We start from the raw sequence: 19,659 nt of genomic DNA, 5'->3' as shown, positions 1-19,659 counted from the left end.
GAAGATGAAGTTAAGCGTTTAACAATAACAATGGTGGAGTATCGATAGTTCGACGACGACGATGGCGAGGTTTGTCTGTGTATCGTCTCCTCAGTTTCGTTTCAGCTTCCGTGAGCTTCCTCCTTCATCGTCAACTCTTTATCCGAGACGCTTCGAGGTAAATTCCTTCTCACTGTCATTTGTCTCTTCTGTGATTAGGTCTCTGAACGGAGATTTTCGATCAAATGTTCGTCATCAGATCCGGAGGATGCTGTAGATTCGGCTCAGTCGTTGTCTTCCTCCTCATCGTCGTCCACAAGTGAAGTATTTATTAACAGTCCGAGATACAACTGGTTCACCGTACTCGGCGGTATTGGGATGTTAGACACCGCGTACTTGACTTACCTCAAGCTCACTGGCTCCGATGCCTTTTGCCCTGTTGGTGGTGGTACTTGCGGCGATGTCGTAAACAGCGATTATGCAGTTGTTTTTGGTTAGTATCATCCATCGCTTTATTTTGATTCACGTTGCTCCATTGTTGAATTGTGGAGATTGAATGCATATGGGTAGTCCTGAGTCTAGAATATGAGATTTATATTCGTGTAGATCTCTTGAACTAGCAATTCAATCACTAAGGCATGATTAGATCCTGTTTAAATAATTCGCATGTGATTGTGAGAATCTCGAATTTGTGCTACAACCTGTAGTATTGCCTTATTGGGGAGCTTCAGTATTTAGTATGCATAGAAAGAACTGTTAAAGTTTAATAGCATTCTTCACTTCACTCTATGTAGTGCTTTGTCTTTTCATTTGTCCCTGCTTCAGCTATTGCAGAGTTGTCTTATTGACTGGAATCGTTCCAAATGCATTGCACGTATATTGTGTTTGAAAGCTGAACTCAGTGACGATATTTTTACATTTTGCTAGGTGTTCCTCTGCCACTGATTGATTTGTTATGTATGGCTTAGTAACGGCTCTAAGTGCACAGCTTGGGGATGAGGAAGGCAATCTACCCTTTGGAGTCAGTAAGACTAATGGGCGTTTTGCGTTGTTTGCAGCCACGACTACAATGGCATCTGCTAGTGCATATTTCCTGTATATCCTTAGCACAAAACTTTCGGGATCATCGTGCATGTACTGTCTCGTGTCTGCTTTCCTATCGTTCAGTCTATTTTTCCTCTCTTTAAAGGTAACACCTTTGTCTCGGCTTCTCTTGGATTTTTTATTTATTTCTTTCTTACTCAAGATGGCATCTAAACTTCAGATTACGTTTATGTGTGCCCCATGCATATGGTAGGATGTGAAGTTGCAAGAGATACAGCAAGTTGTGGGATTACAGATATGCTTGGGAATCATAGTAGTCGCCTCCTTAACTGCTTCCTATAGTACTGCTCAAGCAATCCCTTCACGGTAATCTAGTTTCAAAAGTTTTCTTGCTGGAGTATGATGGCAACTTTTAGTCTTTTGTAACAAGTAGTTAACAAATATCCGCCCGTGGATGAACGAGTCAAATCAAGTGGTGGTTTCGTTTAACCCCAATATGTCTTGCAGCTCAGGTGACATTGAATTGCCATACTATTCAACAGAGATCACTACATCATCGAGCCCTTATGCTGTTGCTCTAGCAAAACATCTAAACTCCATCGGAGCCAAAATGTATTTGAAGCATTCTGGTGTTCTCACTGCCTAGAGCAAAAAGAGGTAGGCACTTCATTCATCATCGGTTTGCCTGAAAGCAGTACTTTTATTGATTTACGATGTTCATGTATGTTTCCTCCCATCTATAGATGTTTGGAAGAGAAGCAGCAAAGTTACTGAGCTACGTGGAGCTACGTGGAGTGTTTTCCCGAAGGCTATAAGAAAGGAGTTAAGATATTTAAGGCATGTTCAGATGCTAGGATCGAAGGATTCCCGACATGGATCATAGATAAATGCTCAGGTGAGTAAAACCTCTGGATCCTTACTTACATTGTTTCCATCACATGCCAGTTCCTGTTTCACCTCTTTTATTGTTTAGGTCTTAAGCGGAGAAATAGAATTGGCTGAGCTAGCGGAGATGTCTGGATTCACCCTTGATCAGGCAAATGAGGCGAATCTACTTAAGTAAATTTTGTAGGTGAATCTGTGAATGCTCTTTAGTTGATCCTGATAGTTGTTATATGGCGTTCTATGTAAATGCAAGTGATTAAAGTTCTTATTATTGCAATAGGAAGTTAGAACTCCATAATAATTACTCTCTTTAGCCATCACCATAGAATCACTATTCGTATGATATAAAGATTCTTAGGTTCTAAAAATGGATAGGTTCTACTAATAGCAATTCGAGAATCTGCAGTCATCTAATAGTGGATCGTGGTATGTCAGTATAATGCCTAGGAGTGAGATTTATGTTAAGAGTCACACATGTTTGTATGTTGTATACATAATGATACATACGTGTAGGTGTATCATGCATGTATATCGGTGTACTGGAAACGTAGAAAATAATGTTTTTTATACATTGTTATATGCCTTTGGATAAAATGGTTATGGCCCTCGTACATTGTGAGAAAATAATGTATCCTTGCATGTGCTTATGGATAAACTGCAGATACAGATCTCTATTACACTAGATCGTACATTGTTAGAAAATTAATAATTCGGATATTTAGATGTGGTAACTAGGTCGGATGGAAACAGAAACGGATATGCGGAAACGAAATGTTTCGAAACCGTGGAAACGTGATTTTTGATTTTTTTTGCTTTGGAAACGTTTTAGAAACGTCTATATATATATATATGTAACTTATTAATTTTTATTCATTTTTATTACGTTTAGTATATTTTATAATACAAATAAACAAATAGCCATTCTATTTAATCATACGAAAATAAATCATTATTAAACATCAAAATCATATAAAAATTCAAAATAACAAAAAATTCAGCACTTAAATATTAAATAGTTTAACTAAATAAAAATTATAACATCAAATCATAACCAATGGAAAGTTCTAGCGTTTACAGAATAGAAACGCGAGTTTCCAAAATAGAAATCCGAGTTTCCAAAATAGAAACGCAAGTTTCCACTAAGTTTCCAAACCGAGATTTAAAAAAAACGAGTTTCCAATGCGTTTCCGTGAGTTTCCGAGAGATTCCGGTTCCGAAACGTGAAACGTACTTTTGACTGAGTTTCCATGCAACATAGTGTGGTAATAACCTGGACTAAAAATAAATGAGTAAAAATTTTCGGATGTTTAGATAACCGAATCTGGACTAAAAATAAATGACTAAAAATAAATCTAAATATCCGAAAATCCGACTTGAAATAACCAAACCTGGACTAAAAATACTCGAATCTGATCCAAAATATAGAAATACCCAAACGGATTTTATACTCGTATGCTGTGATACTCGAAAATCCTAAAAATCCTATCCAAACCCAACCCAAACGAATATATAAACGCCTCACATCGCATCGAACCCGTATGAATCATTAGGTATTTTATTTGATGAGAAGGCCCAATAGACATGACAAGATAATGGTGACCAATGCCCAATTTTAAGTAAAATTCGACCCAGCTTAGCCCAACTGATATATAAGAGATAAGATACCGCAAGTCAGCCACCACCAACGTTATCGGTTGTCTCGTACTGCACACGATTTTTTTGAGAGATTTCAAAGGGCTTGTGTAGGTTTGAAAAGGTATGGCTAACAAAGAATCAAGTGAGCTGGGAAATTTACCAACATCCCCAATGGCTAAGCGGGTCCGAACGTGTGAAGAATGTGTACGGAGATCGATACCCCTCTTTATCGGCTTGACAAATCGGCAGCTGGCCTTTGTAAGTACTATTCCTTATGATATGGTTTTGAATTCAAGGTCGTTTTACTTTTGGAGTCTCACAGAATAAATTAATTTTTTTTTGTTAGGGTTTTGATGTGAATTACAATAAACAACGTCCGCCTAGATTAGTTCTTGTTCCGTGTACTTGGAGTAAAAACTATGTTATCGGTCTCTATGGTAGGATTGGACTCCAATGCTACAATCTTCAGAAGGTAAAACTAACTGACTAACTGATATCATATTAATCATCACTTAGGGTACGAATGGTAACCAGGTAACAGTTAGGAATAATGCATTCCCTAATGTTCCTAAAAAGAATCACCATTCACAAGGAATAATAATTCTCTTTTGTTCCTTTTTTTGTTGGTAGAGAATTTAAAATTGATAAGTAACAACCATTCCTTTTCATTCCTGCTATTTTATTCCTGTATATTCCTTTTTTTTATTCTCTAATGTCTGGATTTTTCGGTTTTGTTTGTTTTCCCGATTTGACAGGGAACGAACTTAAAGTTTAAACACTTGGAGAAACATAGTACCGAGCTGACTGGGTACTTCAGCTACTACATAACTTTGGAGGCAACCGATCCGGCCACTGGCTCTGTCTGCTCTTTTCAGACTCAGTTTAGCGATGCAGGACGCCGCATTTCGTTGGGGACTAGGATTACCTGGTTTACCATAGCCTCCAGAATCAAACAAATACGTAAGATTTCTTCTTATTCAATCAGGACTGGCCCTGCGCTTTTTAAACACACAAGTTTATGGATAACTCTTTTTTAAAAAGTGGACTAACTGTTTTCTGACATCAGCTAACGAGCCTGTAGATGATGAATGGGAGGAGGAGGACACACCTGGAATACATGAGTTGTACAAAGGTCCAATACCCAAATGGTTTTCTGATGAAGCCAGGGAACGTGACAGTAAAAAGTATTACGTGGTAATAACATCAGATGATCTATTCATGGAGTTTTTTTGACTTGTATATGTTTCAGTTAGTAACCTAGGTTGGTTTCCTTCGCAGGTGCCAGAATCAGAGCTGCATGACAATGACTGGCTTCAACTTCTCATGGAAGTCGCCTTCTTCTCCAAAGCAGATCGTGTATGTACTTTTCTTCTTCTTTTTTTTTTGTCCTCTCTCTCTCCCAAAGCAACAAAACTTGAAACTTGTTGTCTCTTACACAATGTAACTGCAGCGTTTGGATGCTTACCTACCCTTGGAGCTCAACAGTGTTGTTGTGGAAACTTTGGAAGATTACACAACAGAGCCGAGTGAGAAGCTCAAAGCTGATAACGCAATCTTCTACATTAGCTACAAGTGTTGCTCTGATCCTTCAACGCCTTTGGCCGGTGATCACCGTGCCGTAGTAAGGAAAACCATGGATGGCAAACCAGGGCACATGTGTCTTGAGGTTGCTCTAACCAAAGAACAAGAATGAAGAAGAGTAATCTGCCTTGTTATGATCTATCATCAGTTATAATTTATGATGTCATGTTTTCCAGACTTTTCTTTTGTTTCATGTTTTGTGTTTTGTTTCATGCTGGTGTTTTTATGTATTCAACACTCTTTTGAACTATTTACTTTTGGTATATCTATATTTATTTAACCTCCAACTGAGTTATTCATGTTTGCCTAGATCAAAACATCCAGAAGCTTTTGTTTTAAGAAAAAAATTATATCGGTGCATCTAGGTGTATCATGCATGTAGTATATCGGTGTATTAGATACAATGCTCTTGTCCCTTGTGGATATTTTTCTTGCATGTGCTTATGGATAATCAGCAGGTACAGATCTCTATGACACTAGACTGTACAGTATTAAAACCTAATAATTCGATTGTGCGACAGGGATAACGTTTATCTTATCCAAAACTCTAATCATGTGATGAGGCAAAACGTAACGCGTAAGGTGTGCGCGGGAAAAGAGTAAAAAAGACAGTAGCCGTTGGATGTAGAGTAAATGGAGGGTTCAGATTAATTACTTAACATGCAATGATTGTAGGGCCCACGGAGAGGTGAGAAAGAATATTCCGAAAGATGCTATAAAATAATCAGCTCATCACACACTCACTCGCCGCATATTTCAACTGATTATCACCGTCGAAACGATGAGCACTCAGATATCGGAGATCGAGCAAGAGCAGCTGCTTGAGAAGCTCGAGATCTTCAAGATCCATGGCAGAGACAAACGACGACGTAAGATCCTTCGGATCATCGGCAAGTTCTTTCCAGGTAATTACTTGATACAATAAGCTTTTCTGTGATTTATTTCAAATTCTTTATTATGATCTGATTTGAATTCTTCTTGAATCAGCTCGGTTTCTCTCACTGGATGTGTTGAAGAAGTATCTTGAGGAGAAGATCTTCCCTCGTTTAGGGAGAAAACCTTTCTCCATTCTCTACGTCCACACCGGCGTACAGAGGAGCGAGAATTTCCCCGGAATCTCAGCTCTACGAGCGATCTACGACGCGATTCCGGTGAACGTAAGAGACAATCTCCAGGAGGTTTACTTCCTCCACCCAGGCCTTCAGTCGCGTCTCTTCCTCGCAACTTGCGGACGATTCCTATTCTCCGGCGGGTGAGTAGAGTAACCGTCGCGTTTATTTCAGTTATAAGAAACTGAAATTTTTTCTGTTACTGAACTGGTTTGTTTGGTGCGGTGATTGGCTACGGTAGGTTGTACGGGAAGCTAAGGTACATAAGCAGAGTTGACTACTTGTGGGAACACGTGAGGAGGAACGAGATAGAGATGCCGGAGTTTGTGTACGACCACGACGACGATCTGGAGTTCCGTCCGATGATGGATTACGGTCAAGAGAGCGATCACGCTCGAGTTTACGCTGAAGCCACAGTAGATTCGCCGGTCTCGAGTTTCTCCATGAGGTGTATCTCTTAGCGCGCAGATCACGGATCGTGTATTATTATTATAAACAATATAATATACGATTTTGAAATATAAAAATATTACAAATAGATGTGCTTTTCGATGTCAGTGAGCCCTTTTCACGGAAAAGAATAGACAGCTGTTGTCGTTTGGATAAGGAGAGTTTGAGAATCTGTAGATTTTTTTTTCTTAAATATGTTCTCTTCGGTTTTTAATTACATATCGGTTTAGCTGGTTTATTTCCAATTAAGTCTATTGAACCGGGTTGAACTATGTATCCTCTACGCTACGACTTGAAGAGACAATAGGCCAATTAAGTCTATTGAACCGGGTTGAACTTATTCAGACAATTACCAAAAACTAAGAACATTACTGTAATAAACAAATATTCCAAGGACTTGGCTGCAATTTTTACTGTAGCTTCATTACCTTTGACGGTTTCTTGCCATCAGAACCTTCGGTAGAATGCTTCATCTTTCTACGGTTCACAAACTCTGAGAATGACGGAATCTCTGGGAGCCTTATAGGCGAACGGCTAGGGCTAGTCACAAGCAGCTGTGTTGGTTCATCGACCTGTAGCTCGGCTGTATATGTGTTTCTGTCTTCTTCCTCTATGTTCTCGACTGGTTCAGTCACCAGGATTGGTTCTCCTGATGGCTCTTCTTCTTCTTCTCTGGCCATTGAGCTAAGTCGGGTCATTAGCTCGTCTCTGGTTGCGGTTCCTAACCATCTCACAGTACTCGCTATCTGTGAGTAGTAAAACGATTTCCCTGCTTTGCTGTATTTTCTATAGCACTCGTTTTCAAGAAACTCAGATGCGTTTTGGGACTCAATCCTGCAATATTAAACATTCCAGCTAAATGAGATAAGAGAAAGGTACATATAATACTGAAAAGCGGGTTCAAGAGATTTTTACTCTTTAACACCGAGCAGTTGAAGTACTTTTGTAAGCTCATTCAAGAGTCTCTGCTTGCTTGATTCCCTTAGTGTTTCAGATATTGCATTCTTCTCTGACTTTTTGACCTGCAAACAGTATGCTAAGTTATACTTCTGTTTCTGAAGAAGGTAAAGCGAATCTGTTACTAAACCTGTTTATTGCTCTCGTTGTACTTTTCCTCAGCCCGCTCCAGTAAAACCAGTTTCTCATCTACTCCCAGCTTCCTCGATAGTTTAGGTCCTGCTAGGCTTTTGACAACATCAGCTCCATCTGCATGTAGATGGATCAACACGTGAGTAACAAGATTGAATATCTATATGCTAAATCTCTACTGAAGGAAGTGCTACCATCTGAATCTGATATTTCCTCGTCGGAATTGCTTCCATCTTCATTACGATTCCAGAACTCAGAGTACTGCCCTTCATTGGTCTTATTATCACTCGAGCTTTTAAAATAATTGAGTACGGAGTTAAGTTCTTTTGTATATACCTTGTTGCACAGTTAGATGAGGTTTTATTAGCAAAACCTGGTGATGAAAACTCGAGAAGAGTTGTGTCTTCGGGAGGCGGTAGTCGTGAGCTCCTCCAAGCTACGAGCAACTTGATTTGGATGCTTACATGCATCACACGTTTTGTTGCATTGCTGTACGGGAAACTGTTTGCAACAAAGAAAATCAGCGGCTTAGTTTAATGAAACGTTCTGGTGAATAAAGTAAAACACAAGTCACACACCTTTTCACCAAAGCTCTCAAGAATCTTTTTCCTTCGGCATCCAGAACCTTCGCAGTATCTCAAAATCTAAATTCATGCAGCATGAATGAGAATGACTTTCAACTGAAATAAACAGAGCCTGAAAAAAAACAAGAAAGCATTTACCTGCTCGAAGTCGGATGTAGGCTTCTTTGAGGATGAGGATGGGGATTTCTTATTCTCCGAGTTTCGTAGTAGAAACTCCTAGCAAAGAGTTTGTAAAGTAAGTTAGATAACTTACGTATAGAATGAAAGTTGTAAAGAGTTTAACATTACCATTTTCTTTCTATCGTCTACGCCATAGTATAATACACTTCTTGAAGGTAGTTGATCCCGACCTGCTCTGCCGGACTCTTGGTAGAAAGATTCCATCGATTTTGGAACGTTGAAGTGGCAAACCATCCTGACATCCTTCTTATCTATACCCTATAAAGTCAGTTGTCTGATCATGCTTCAGTACATAAGAAGTATCTTTTAAAGAATATGTAACATGAGGAAGAAACTTTGTTTACCATTCTGTAGAAAAACCATTAGAGCGTTTATCACGTGCCCCCCAAGAGCTCCCAAACATAGTAAGACGCAAAGAAGATGATCATAATAAACCCAAGAACCCAAATGCAAGGTTATATCATAGAGTTGTTAATACCCGAAAGCCACGGTGGCGACAATAACTTGCTTCTTCGAGGACAGCCAGTCATCTAATACGGTACTTCTCAGATTACTATTCAGTCCTGCATGATAGGCTGCAATCATAAAGATAAGCATAAATCAACGGCCGTGGCTCAGTTTTTAAGCAGGTAGAGGTACAAGGGACGTTTTTTTACCAGCAGAAGAGATCCCAGTACTGGAAAGATGAAGAGACAAGTCATCACAGGTTGTACGCTCAAGGCAATAGATGATTGCACATATATTTCCACATGACTTGAGCAAGTTGCACAAATCAGTATAAGCATTATCTATAAGATTTTTGTACCGAACTGCACCAACAAAAAACTTATTCAGATTATTTTATAGTATAAAAGATTCTGAAACAATACAACGTTGAGAACTCGTAGAAAATATTAATAGCTCAAAGGGAAAATATAAACCTTCATAGAAGATATTTGGGCGATTGAAAGAAGACTTGAGGACCAAAGGATTCCGCAGACTCAAGGACTCAATAACATCTTTTTGTACCCTGCAAAGTATTGCTGTTGAGAAAAAGGCTCTACAAGCTACACACATGTTCTTATAATGCACTAAAACCGAAGATTACTTAGGAGCAGCTGTAGCGGTTAAAGCCAAGACTGGAACATCAGCCAAAGAATCTCTTAATGTTGAAAGTTGACGATAGCTAGGTCTGTTTTATCACAAAACAAGTTAGAGAATAGCTAGCACACACAAACAAGAATGCTGACACAATCACCACTTATAAACCTGAAGTCGTGGCCCCATGAAGAGATGCAATGTGCCTGAAATATAAATAAACAGTTGAGAGAAATTAAACCCACATTCAAGTTCAACATCTGAAGCTTTACCGCTTACTCTTGTATAAAGCATTAGACGGCCTTACCTCGTCTATGGCTATAAGATTCAGTAAACCCCTGTGATGGAGCTTTCTCAGCTTCAGCATAAATCCTTTTGTCGCGATCAATTCTGGAGTTACATACAGCAATCTCACAGAAGGTTTTCCAGAATCAAGGTCCTCGTGGATCTACAAAAAAAAATAACAAATACAAGAAGTTGTCTCCCTCATCCAAGATATTTTCGAGGAATGATCGACACAAACACTTGAAGTGAAACAAAATAAAGAACTTTCCCAAGTGATTCACTCAACACTATAACAAAGCACATGCCATGAATCTTGAATTCTAGTTTTCTACCAACAATGAGAATTTATCTACATTGCATATACACATACACATACACACACACACAGAGTATAGCCAACTCACCTTGTTCCTAACATGTGTAGCTTGAGTGGACGAGAGATACTCAGCAGCAATACCTTTCTCCTTCAACGCCATCACTTGATTCTCCTTTATCAAACAAAGAAAGATCTTTTCAAAAACCCCATTAAACAATAAAGCTCAAAGAAAAGAAGCATGAGAAAAGAACAATGACACTCACCATCAAAGCTGAGAAACCAAAAAAACACAGAAACAAACAGTTAGAAAAAAATCAAAAACGCAAATTCTAACATTCATCGAAAACAAAGGAAAGGAAACAGACTTTGTACCAATCAAGGGAGAAACAACAAGCACGATTCCAGGTTTAGCCAACGCAGGTATCTGGTAACAAATCGATTTCCCTCCTCCCGTCGGCATCAAGCAAAAGCAATCCCTTCCTGACACAACCGCTTGAATCGCCTCTAGCTGCTTCCCTCTGAAATCTGCATGGCCGAAGTGCCATCGCAATAGCTTCACCAGTGCTTCTTTTCCGGCGAAGTTCTTATCGGAGCGGTTAACATTTTGCACCGGCAACGGCGATTTTTTCATTTGTCTCCGATAAAATCTCCGACGAGAATGTGCCGAGGCTTCCTTGAGACGCTACGGAAAGTTAAGACTTAAACGACGAAACGAATTGCGCTAGGCACAAACCAACCGGACTATTAAATTAGTTAACCGGTTCCAATAAACGAAAACCATCCTGAAGCAACTGTTAACCCCCGGTTCGGTCAACGCGATTAGTCCTATCCTATGTATTCGATTCTCAGTTCTTCTTATGGTTTTCGGTTTTAGAAGTTTACCATCCATTTGAGTATTTGGAAAATTTGATTCGGTTTCAGTTAGGTTATTTCGGTTTTCAAATTATTTTAAGTAGTAAAATTGAGAACCAGCTAATATCCGAAGTAATTTTGGATCTCATTCGATTTCAAATCGATTTTAGTTTTCTAGTTAATTCGAGTTAGAATGTCAGAAATTCTAGATTTTAGATTAAATTTCAGTTTTATGAATTTTCATATAAAATTTGCATAGTTCAAACAATTTTGAATATTTTAGATAAAAATATTTTTATGATTAATTCGTTTTTGGGTATTTTGATTTATTAAAAATTTTGAAACTAAATATAGGTAATAAACTATATTACAGAAATTTGAGTGTTAATTCGGTTTTTTTGTTCGGTTACTGTTTGATTTCAGTTTTCCGATCGTAGAAATATAGTATCTACTCGAATAATTGATGAGATTCAAACCCAAACTGAACTTCATTTTTTTTTGTTCAGTTTCGTTCGGTTTTTCAGTTCCGAATGAATAAATGTGCCCATGGCTAATCTTCACTGTACTTTACTGATTAGCAATCGATATGATATGGCATGTGAACACCATGTCGTTTAATGAACAGAAAACCGACATGAAAAAGACGCGTAGGAATGAAAAATGTATTCCCTTTACAACGAGGATTTATTTTCATTAACAATGGTAGAAACATTCTGATTGACAAACACATAAGGATTTGAGATTTAAATAAACAACAACATTCTCATACAAAAGGAGGATAAAACATATGAAAACAATTCTCAGAAGATTCCACCAAATTAGTAACACTACCATCACCAAGCTTGAACACATTAACATTGTTTACATCCTTCTCTTCAGTAAAATAAATAGCATTCTCCAAACATCCATAATAGTCACTAGACACGACAGAGAAACAACTATCTGTCGCCATGACAAAAGCATTATCTCCCAGAGACTTAACCTCAACCCATTCAACCAACTCCATGTTCATCTTATAAACCTTAAAACCAGTAGTCCTCTCCACGTCAACTCTGCGCACGCGAAACGTCTTACAGAAACGATGAATGATGCACAGTTCTCCACAAAACTCCACGAGCCTCTTGTCTTTGCAATCATCAAACTCGTAGTAGTCCATTGGAGTCGAAGGTCCGTACTGAAAAATCTCGAGCTCGGATAAACTAATCCACCATATCGCGCTATTTAGGTCCAAGGCATAGATTTGACCTTTGTGGACTATGATGTCCGAGAAATACTCAGCTTCTTCATCTGAAACTCTTGTCCAAACATTGTTATTATCGTCATTACTTTCTTCATTGTTGCACCACCAGATCTCCTCCTTGTCATTCACCCCGAAAACAAACTTGTCCGTTAAAACAACTCTAGCGAAATTATACGATGTTTTATGGTATTTATGAACGTCGTAGGACTGATGGATCTCTGAGACCGTATACTCCAAAAGATCTAAGGTTTGCTGAGAAGAGTCCATGGGGACACGAGATAGCGGGTGTAGTAATTTTTTACGGGTTTCGGACCTGGTTTCGGAGACATCTTGGGTTTTAATAAGCCATCCTTTGTTCCGACAGGACGACAGAAACACACGGAAGAAAGCCGCGGGAGAGAGCAAACACGGTTTTATATTACTGAAGGGCGAAAGCACACGTACACGGTTGCGGTTATGGCGTTTGGGGTAACGTTTATGGATCGAAGACGCGGAACGCCAGGGTTTGCAGATGCTACGGACTCGGTGAAGCTCGACTTTAGAGAAGAGACGGCCGGCTATTTCATCGACTAGTTCTTCGGGCAAACCAGACCACTCTACGGATTGACTCATCTCTCTTTATTATTTGTTACGGTTTTTTCTGATATCGTTTGTTAACTAGATGAATGATTTGAAGATTATGAAGATCTGTTTATATATATATACTCTAAATCTGATATGGAAAGAATATCTTTAATGAAAGATATTTTCCTTTTTTTGGGTCAGCTAAAAGATATATGGACCTTGACTGACCCCCAAAATAATATAATTACCTTAGATATACGTGAATTTTGTTGTTTATTTAACTTTCTGGATTTTCATTGAATGTTTACCAAACTATTTTGTAAAATTATTAAATAGTACTCATGTTACAAATGACTTCCACTTTTGACTTGACCATATATTTAATGTACTTTTTACTTAGAATTAGTTGTTGTTCTCTAGCTACAAATTTACTCTATTAATGGGCAAAAAACAAGTTTGAGAAATCATATATTTGACCCCAAAAAATCAATATATTACTCGGAATGTTCAGTAATACCAAAAAAGTTACTTTAGAGTAGGGGTGTCAAAATGATGAGTTATTTCGCTTAATTCAGCGCAGCTCATTGGGAGCTCAGATTTTTCATTAGCTAACTCAGCCCAGCTCATTTATTATATGAGCTTCCATATGTAAATTCGAATTCATATCATCTAGATCATGAGTTAAATGAGCTAACTCGCGATCAAATATGAAAAAATAAAAAATTATAAAATCATTATAAATAAAATATTTTTCATAATATAATTTAAAATTTAAATATTAAAAATCCAGAACATTAATATTAATAATGAATAAAACCAAAACCTAATAATAAATTAAATAAAATCTAAATTAGTGATCCAAAAATATATTTAACATAAGTCTTAAGATGATTCATTCAAAGTTTTCATCTAAATCATAAAAATATATATTCCGCATGCGAATCTTAGAAATATTTTGTTTTACATTTTAATTCTAAAGATATATAATATGAAGATTGATAACAATATTCTTTTACATTATATATATATTTAATATTTTTTGGTTTATATTTTAATTTTAGAAGATAAATATGATTAATATGGAAATTATATTTTCTTACATAAGAAAAAAAGTCATCCACACACACACATAGTATAAAAACAATCAAGCTCATGAGTTAGCTCGTGTTCGTTAAAGATCGTTCATATAACTCGTGATCTAATTTAAGTTCAATTATTAAACTCATTTATTAAATGAGCCTAAAACATAGAATTCATGCTCATGAAAAACCGAGCTGAGCTGAACCCCTTACTTCAGAGTTAGAATTTCAGTTACAAATCTGGATATTTTCAATTGAATGTTTATATTTTGGTTTATATTAGTTTTTCTTTTTTAAATATAGGTTTTATATTAGTTTGGCCTTTAGAGATTTTTAAATTTTCACAATAACACACGGCACACAGTATCAATATACAAGTTTTGAAAGATAATTAATCTTTGCAAAAAAAAAAAAAGAAAGAGTAGAGAACATATGAAAACAACTTTGGGAAGTGATATTGATAATACCACCATCATTAAGCTTGAAAACTTTAACATCTTCATCCATATTTCCAATAGTAAACTACTTTTTGATCAGTCATCATGGTCACTGTAAAACAACTCTCTGTAGCCATAATGAGTGTTTTGTCTCCCAAGGAATTAACCTAAACCCATTCCACCAGCTCTTAGTCCAATTTATAAACCTTGAAACGAACTTACCTCTCTTATCAACTTTCCTTATGCTAAATTTATTACATAAACGATGAGCAGCAATGCATAAATCCTCACAATGAGTTTCAGTACATAAAAACATAATGTTTCTTTCTTCTTCATACACAATGACTAAACCAAAGTAATAAATACAATAATTGCATAAATCCAAAAGGTGATCTTATTTCTATTTATATATATAAAGGAGGAGTAAGTGAAGTTTCCAGCTTTCAGATCAATGGCCCTTTACTGTGTCTGATTGCTTCAAAACGTGCCGCCAAAGTATCATAGTCAGGCAGTTTTGGGTGAACTTGGTGACCGCTTGAGTCCCTTCTCGACTGAGGAGCCTGAGGCGGTGCTCGGTTTGGTGGGAGGGAAGAAGCACGACTCTGCAGTAATCCTTCTTCTGGCTCTGTCTCTTCCTCATAGTCTGACTCATCAAACTTGATCTCAGAAGTTGCAGGAGGAGGTAGTGGTGGAGAGTTGTAGCTGTGTCTCCTCCTCACTGCTTCCTTTGCTTCTTCCATGTGGTCAGCTTCATTATTTACACACGGATTGTTGCAGCTGTGTCTTCTGACATAAGGTTTGGCGTAGTAGGAGCTTGTTTCAGAATCTAGGGATTGTCTTGTTGAACCTGGATGATAATGATCCTCCGTGGTGCTGTCTCTTCTGTTAGCTAACAAGGCTGCTACTTGTGCTGCTTCAACCGCCTGCTTGGCTAATTCAGCTGCCGCTTCAGCTGCTGATTCTGTGTCATGATAATGCTTGTTGATGCTCAGGCTACTACTCGATCTTGATGAAACAAAACAACAACAAGACTCCATTATTTTGAGTCCTTATCTAGACACTGTAGATACAAAAAGATGGAGATGCATCTCTTACCTCGGCACTGCTTTGGTAGGATCAATGAGATCTTGAGAAGCACGTTCAACTGGTAAGCTTGAGGCGCTAATAAACGCACGTGGCCCATCCTGCTCATTACAAAACAAAATTACATGTTTAAGAAAAATTGATTCTACTAAAAAGATAAATAGATTAAGAGACACATACAATGGTTTCTTCTTTAGGTTTGAGAAGCTCTTGTTCTGTCTCTTTAGTATCCCAATCAACCTGGAACTCCTTTGCAATCTCCTTCATGACTTTCAGTTTGAATTCTCCTTCGGGACGCGTAACCGAAAGCTTAACAACCAACTACAACACACACACAAAGAGTCAAAAGGTCAGTCCACATCATGGTAACTAATCATAAACAAAAGAATGTTACTTACCATCCGGTTAACCCCACAGGTAGGACGCAACTCAGTAGCAGCAGAAACAAAATCTCTACCGTACTTCTTCTCAAAGATGTCTTTCAAATCTCCAAGCTCCGGAATCTCAGAGCATCTAGGCGCAGCGAAGATTAAACTAGCAATGCCTTCCTTAAGATCCACAGGGCATTCCCTATAAAAAAAACAAGTAAAAGAAATTTAAAATTAAGTTAAAAGGCATGAGCTGAAACTGACATGTGAACATACTTATGTTTGGTGATGATAGCGAGTCTTGAAACAATGAGTTCACAGAAAAGCTCAATGATTTCGTTTGCTGCAAGAATGTTCTGCTCCCTAATCACATGCTCAACCTGATTTGATCAAAAAGATAAATCTTCATTGAATTGAGTTGCTTGTGCTAGAGAAACTATAAATCAATCTTTAGATATTCCTAATTAAAGAATAATTTTTTATACCAATGGTGGTTTGAACCTGGCACAGGGGAACAACCAATTCTCTTTGGCTGCCGCTACACTACGAACACTTTTGTAATGGAAAGTTAGAGAAGTGAAATACTCTGATCCGAGCAGTGGCATCTTGACCGGACTGAAGAAGAAGGGCAATGTCACGCCTCATTTGCTTCACCACAACTTGTCTCTTGTTCCTCAGAAGCTTTATTCGAGCTACAGCCATCTTCGCCGCCGTTTTGCTTTTTTTTTTTATTCCCAGACAAAACAAGGTTCATCAAAACTGATAGATCTCTGTTAATAATCTAAGAATGTATAAAATCGATCGATAAGAGTTACCATTTGGAGGAGTTGAAGCCAAGACGGAAGAGAGAAAGACTAAGCTTGAATAGCTTCTTCGTCTTCTCCGATGCTACTCCGGCCGCCGTCATTTTCTCACCACCACCGAGTCGCTGACACAGAAGCACGATGACTGAAGAAGAAGGAGAAGGCACAGTGGTGTGAGTGTTGTAACGCCAACGGTATTCAATGATAATAAGAAAGTAACGCTCTTTTGGGTCCCACAAGAACTCACAGCCGAGACCACCTTTGACCTTGTCTAAATATAGCCGTTGTGTCTTTAGACACGCGTTACTCACTCATTAATGTCCCACCCTAAGCAAAGACTTATCATGATTAGTTTTACTGATTATACAAATGGGCTTTATGTAATGGGCTAACTTTTCTCCTGGGCTATTAATATTTTCAAGATCTTCCATACAAATCTTTATTTTAAGAAATCATGGATTCCTTTTTGACTATTTAATAGTCTATGATCTCTCTGGAGATTTTATTTTTATAGTCAAATGATAACAAAAATTTGCTTACATGAATGTTTGATCTTATCCGTTGGAGATGGACTACACTCTTCCAAAAGATCTGCCAATTCGGCACATTAAGTCAGCTTAACCTGTCTCAATTCGGCATCATGATATCGGCTCAATGGCTTGTCACTACAACTCACGAGTCACTAGTTCGGCTTTATAGTTAGGCGGCCGAAGCAAAGATTCAAAGGCTCGGCCCAATCACTTGACTGTTAAGCCCAATTTAGCTCATTAGAGCAAAATCGATTTGGGCAAAAAAAAATGTGTGTGTATAAAAAGAATACAAAGATAATAAGAAAAGGATCCGGATTTGAACACATAGAGACTAACAACTAAAAATTAAGGTTTGTTTATTTTTATTATTTTTTTGCCGACTTGTACTTTTCTGGCTAATTTCGACGACTGCCAGCTTATTGTTTCTTTGTTCACACTCTATTTTTTTCTTGTTAAAATGTTCACACACTCTATAATCTCAATATCTTCTGATAAATAAAAATACTTTTGAAATAATCTACCATCAAATTTTCTCTCATTATCTGAGTCGGCCAAACTCAGATTCAACATTACCACGCTTCTCTAATTGTATAAATATACATTGTCCAAAATATAAATCTATTCACATTTGTCTTTGTATTTTTCCAAGAAGATTATCAGGAGACAAAAAGAAACTGATGGAGAAATTTGCACGCAAGTCTGCTTTCATCGTCTTTTTAGCTTTGGCTTGTAAGTTCAAAATTTTATTTATTTATTTATTTATTTTATATAATATGCAAAAAAAAATCAAAAGAATCTCTAAGTTAATGAAAGAAAACAATTAGATGCGTTACGTATGTTTATTATGTGTTGTAGTGATGGCGTCTGTAACAGTCCACAGTGTTGAGGCGAAACGTATGTTAAACGAAGAAACTTCTCTGCCCTCGGTTGATCTCGAAACTTCAATCCCGACGGTTAAACCACTAGGAGGAGGGTTTGGTTTTTGTACGCCAGAATGCAAAGAGTTATGTTTTGGTACCGGTTGTTACTGCGTATGTCCTACTCCTCCAGCAAATAAATAAATTACATGATCAACTTCTCACTAAAAAATATTTGTGAGAACTGTGGCAAACTAAGAAAAATAAATCTTTGAAATATAAGAATATTTTATGGATCTCTTTTTTTTAGATATTCAACAAAACCTTTTATGTGATGACGGATTCTCTTCTTAGACCATGAGCCATGAGCAATGATCTTGTTGAATTAAAAATTTAACTGTTTAACAGAAGAAAATGAAAATTTAGGTGGATTATTTGCATGTTGAAAGTTTTCAACGCGTTGAAAGACAATTAAATGAATCCTACATTGCCTCTTTTATATTTTTATTGGCTACCGATATTTTGTATTTTTTAATTCTTCCAAATTATTCAAATATAACTATTTTATTGTAAACTCTTTTAAAAAAAACTATACCAGAATGCAACATCTTTTATGATCTATAAATACACACTAGTTTTAATTCATTTGGATATAAATAAAAATGTTATTTTTTTGTTAAATATATCCTAATAATAATACTTTTGATATTCAAAAGTCTTCTGTTTTCCTTTAAACTATGTAAGTTAATTAAAATAGAAAAATTCTATTAATACATATTTATTAAATTATATAAAACAAGAATATGTTTTAATGTAGGATATAATGTTAAATTTTATTAAGTAAAAAATTATTGCATTGGTTAAAAAGAAAATAAATATGAAATAATTATGTGGATGAGAAAAAATATGAGGTGAAATGTAAAAAAGGAAAAAAATGGTGTTAGAATAAGGAAAATCAACGTATATAGTCTTAGTTTGACTAAAAATGTTCTTATTCATGTGTTTCTACTGATGACTATAAATTTAAAATCACTTTCTAGACCACGTTAGAGCATTTTTATTGCTAAAACTCTTTATTAAGTGGGCTATAATGAAGAGAAAATTAAGTGGATCAGAGAAAAGACAAACAGAAAGAGAGAAAAATAGAAACAAAAGATGAAAAACGACTTTTCTAGTGCTTAATTAAGGTACATCCTTTCTATTTTTTTCTTTTCTTTTAATTATAAAATACCCTAAACAACCCATTTAAACTATGCAATAAACATGCTCTGGCAAAAAATTTTTTAATAGTTATTACTTAATTATATTTTATTTTTATCTAATTAATTTCAGCATCATTTTCTATGAAGAAACGTTTCTACCTTCTCTCTTCATTGTCGACATTTTCTCCATTTTTATCTGTTTTTGCCAATGTTTCATTAATGAGAGCGCTCTAAGGGTATCAACATTGGGACTTCTTAAGCCCACCTCTTAGTAAATTTGGGTCGAAATTTAAATCAAAAAGGCTGGATATGTTTGGAAAAACTTCTAAGTTAAGAAATTATTTGGCTCGTCCTTCAGGGGCACGTGTCGCAAGTGGACGGTTTGCAAACACGGAAACGGGTTTGTCTCTCTCTCTCTCTCTCTCTCTCT

General features: G+C 36.8%; 6 protein-coding genes and 1 pseudogene across 10 annotated transcripts; 4 read left to right on the top strand and 3 right to left on the bottom strand.

Annotated features, from left to right (window-relative positions):
- The first annotated feature begins 22 nt into the window (after window positions 1-22).
- LOC106329407 lies at window positions 23-2,595 on the top strand (annotated as a pseudogene).
- Window positions 2,596-3,666: 1,071 nt separating this feature from the next.
- Window positions 3,667-5,388, top strand: LOC106333264 (UPF0725 protein At5g63820-like). Of its 2 annotated transcripts, none has more exons than XM_013771732.1 (6): window positions 3,667-3,801; window positions 3,890-4,015; window positions 4,299-4,503; window positions 4,610-4,737; window positions 4,822-4,899; window positions 4,994-5,388. In XM_013771732.1, the coding sequence occupies exons 1-6, from the start codon at window positions 3,667-3,669 to the stop codon at window positions 5,234-5,236; spliced, it is 915 nt and encodes a 304-aa protein (XP_013627186.1). In that variant the 3' UTR covers window positions 5,237-5,388. The 2 variants fall into 2 exon arrangements, with proteins under 2 accessions (XP_013627186.1, XP_013627187.1); XM_013771733.1 differs by having other exon boundaries at window positions 3,683-3,801; window positions 4,419-4,503.
- A 405-nt stretch (window positions 5,389-5,793) lies between these two features.
- On the top strand, window positions 5,794-6,992 carry LOC106327975 (ganglioside-induced differentiation-associated protein 2-like). 2 transcript variants are annotated; one of them, XM_013766310.1, is made up of 4 exons: window positions 5,794-6,029; window positions 6,112-6,376; window positions 6,475-6,711; window positions 6,914-6,992. In XM_013766310.1, exons 1-3 carry the CDS (start codon window positions 5,906-5,908, stop codon window positions 6,692-6,694), a joined length of 609 nt encoding a protein of 202 aa, XP_013621764.1. In that variant the 5' UTR covers window positions 5,794-5,905; the 3' UTR covers window positions 6,695-6,711; window positions 6,914-6,992. The 2 variants fall into 2 exon arrangements, with proteins under 2 accessions (XP_013621764.1, XP_013621762.1); XM_013766308.1 differs by lacking the exon at window positions 6,914-6,992 and having other exon boundaries at window positions 6,475-6,859.
- LOC106327974 (ATP-dependent DNA helicase Q-like 3) lies at window positions 6,914-10,845 on the bottom strand. 2 transcript variants are annotated; one of them, XR_001267538.1, is made up of 19 exons: window positions 10,587-10,845; window positions 10,478-10,485; window positions 10,303-10,386; window positions 9,921-10,061; window positions 9,785-9,819; window positions 9,624-9,707; window positions 9,457-9,545; window positions 9,193-9,345; window positions 9,015-9,111; window positions 8,881-8,884; window positions 8,645-8,794; window positions 8,495-8,572; window positions 8,351-8,416; window positions 8,146-8,273; window positions 7,967-8,064; window positions 7,771-7,889; window positions 7,599-7,705; window positions 7,036-7,517; window positions 6,914-6,998 (listed from the first exon to the last, which is right to left on the bottom strand). XR_001267538.1 is itself a non-coding variant. In XM_013766307.1 (18 exons), the coding sequence occupies exons 1-18, from the start codon at window positions 10,843-10,845 to the stop codon at window positions 7,094-7,096; spliced, it is 2,124 nt and encodes a 707-aa protein (XP_013621761.1). In that variant the 3' UTR covers window positions 6,988-7,093. The 2 variants fall into 2 exon arrangements, 1 of the variants encoding a protein (XP_013621761.1); XM_013766307.1 differs by having other exon boundaries at window positions 6,988-7,517.
- A 926-nt stretch (window positions 10,846-11,771) lies between these two features.
- LOC106333417 (F-box protein At4g35733) lies at window positions 11,772-12,951 on the bottom strand. The gene has a single exon (XM_013771862.1). It carries the CDS (start codon window positions 12,916-12,918, stop codon window positions 11,830-11,832), a length of 1,089 nt encoding a protein of 362 aa, XP_013627316.1. The 5' UTR covers window positions 12,919-12,951; the 3' UTR covers window positions 11,772-11,829.
- Window positions 12,952-14,693: 1,742 nt separating this feature from the next.
- LOC106332118 (IST1-like protein) lies at window positions 14,694-16,907 on the bottom strand. 2 transcript variants are annotated; one of them, XM_013770584.1, is made up of 7 exons: window positions 16,653-16,907; window positions 16,423-16,555; window positions 16,114-16,217; window positions 15,868-16,039; window positions 15,650-15,790; window positions 15,482-15,570; window positions 14,694-15,391 (listed from the first exon to the last, which is right to left on the bottom strand). In XM_013770584.1, the coding sequence occupies exons 1-7, from the start codon at window positions 16,742-16,744 to the stop codon at window positions 14,830-14,832; spliced, it is 1,293 nt and encodes a 430-aa protein (XP_013626038.1). In that variant the 5' UTR covers window positions 16,745-16,907; the 3' UTR covers window positions 14,694-14,829. The 2 variants fall into 2 exon arrangements, with proteins under 2 accessions (XP_013626038.1, XP_013626039.1); XM_013770585.1 differs by lacking the exon at window positions 16,653-16,907 and having other exon boundaries at window positions 16,323-16,543.
- A 609-nt stretch (window positions 16,908-17,516) lies between these two features.
- LOC106333947 lies at window positions 17,517-18,274 on the top strand. Its single transcript, XM_013772326.1, has 2 exons — window positions 17,517-17,899; window positions 18,026-18,274. Exons 1-2 carry the CDS (start codon window positions 17,848-17,850, stop codon window positions 18,229-18,231), a joined length of 258 nt encoding a protein of 85 aa, XP_013627780.1. The 5' UTR covers window positions 17,517-17,847; the 3' UTR covers window positions 18,232-18,274.
- Window positions 18,275-19,659: the final 1,385 nt, after the last annotated feature.

The sequence above is a fragment of the Brassica oleracea genome, chromosome C3 (assembly GCF_000695525.1).
Source record: "Brassica oleracea var. oleracea cultivar TO1000 chromosome C3, BOL, whole genome shotgun sequence".
In the NCBI taxonomy this organism is placed as follows: Eukaryota; Viridiplantae; Streptophyta; class Magnoliopsida; order Brassicales; family Brassicaceae; genus Brassica; species Brassica oleracea.
Note: the sequence above shows the minus strand (reverse complement) of the source record. Positions and strands in the feature narration are given on the sequence as shown.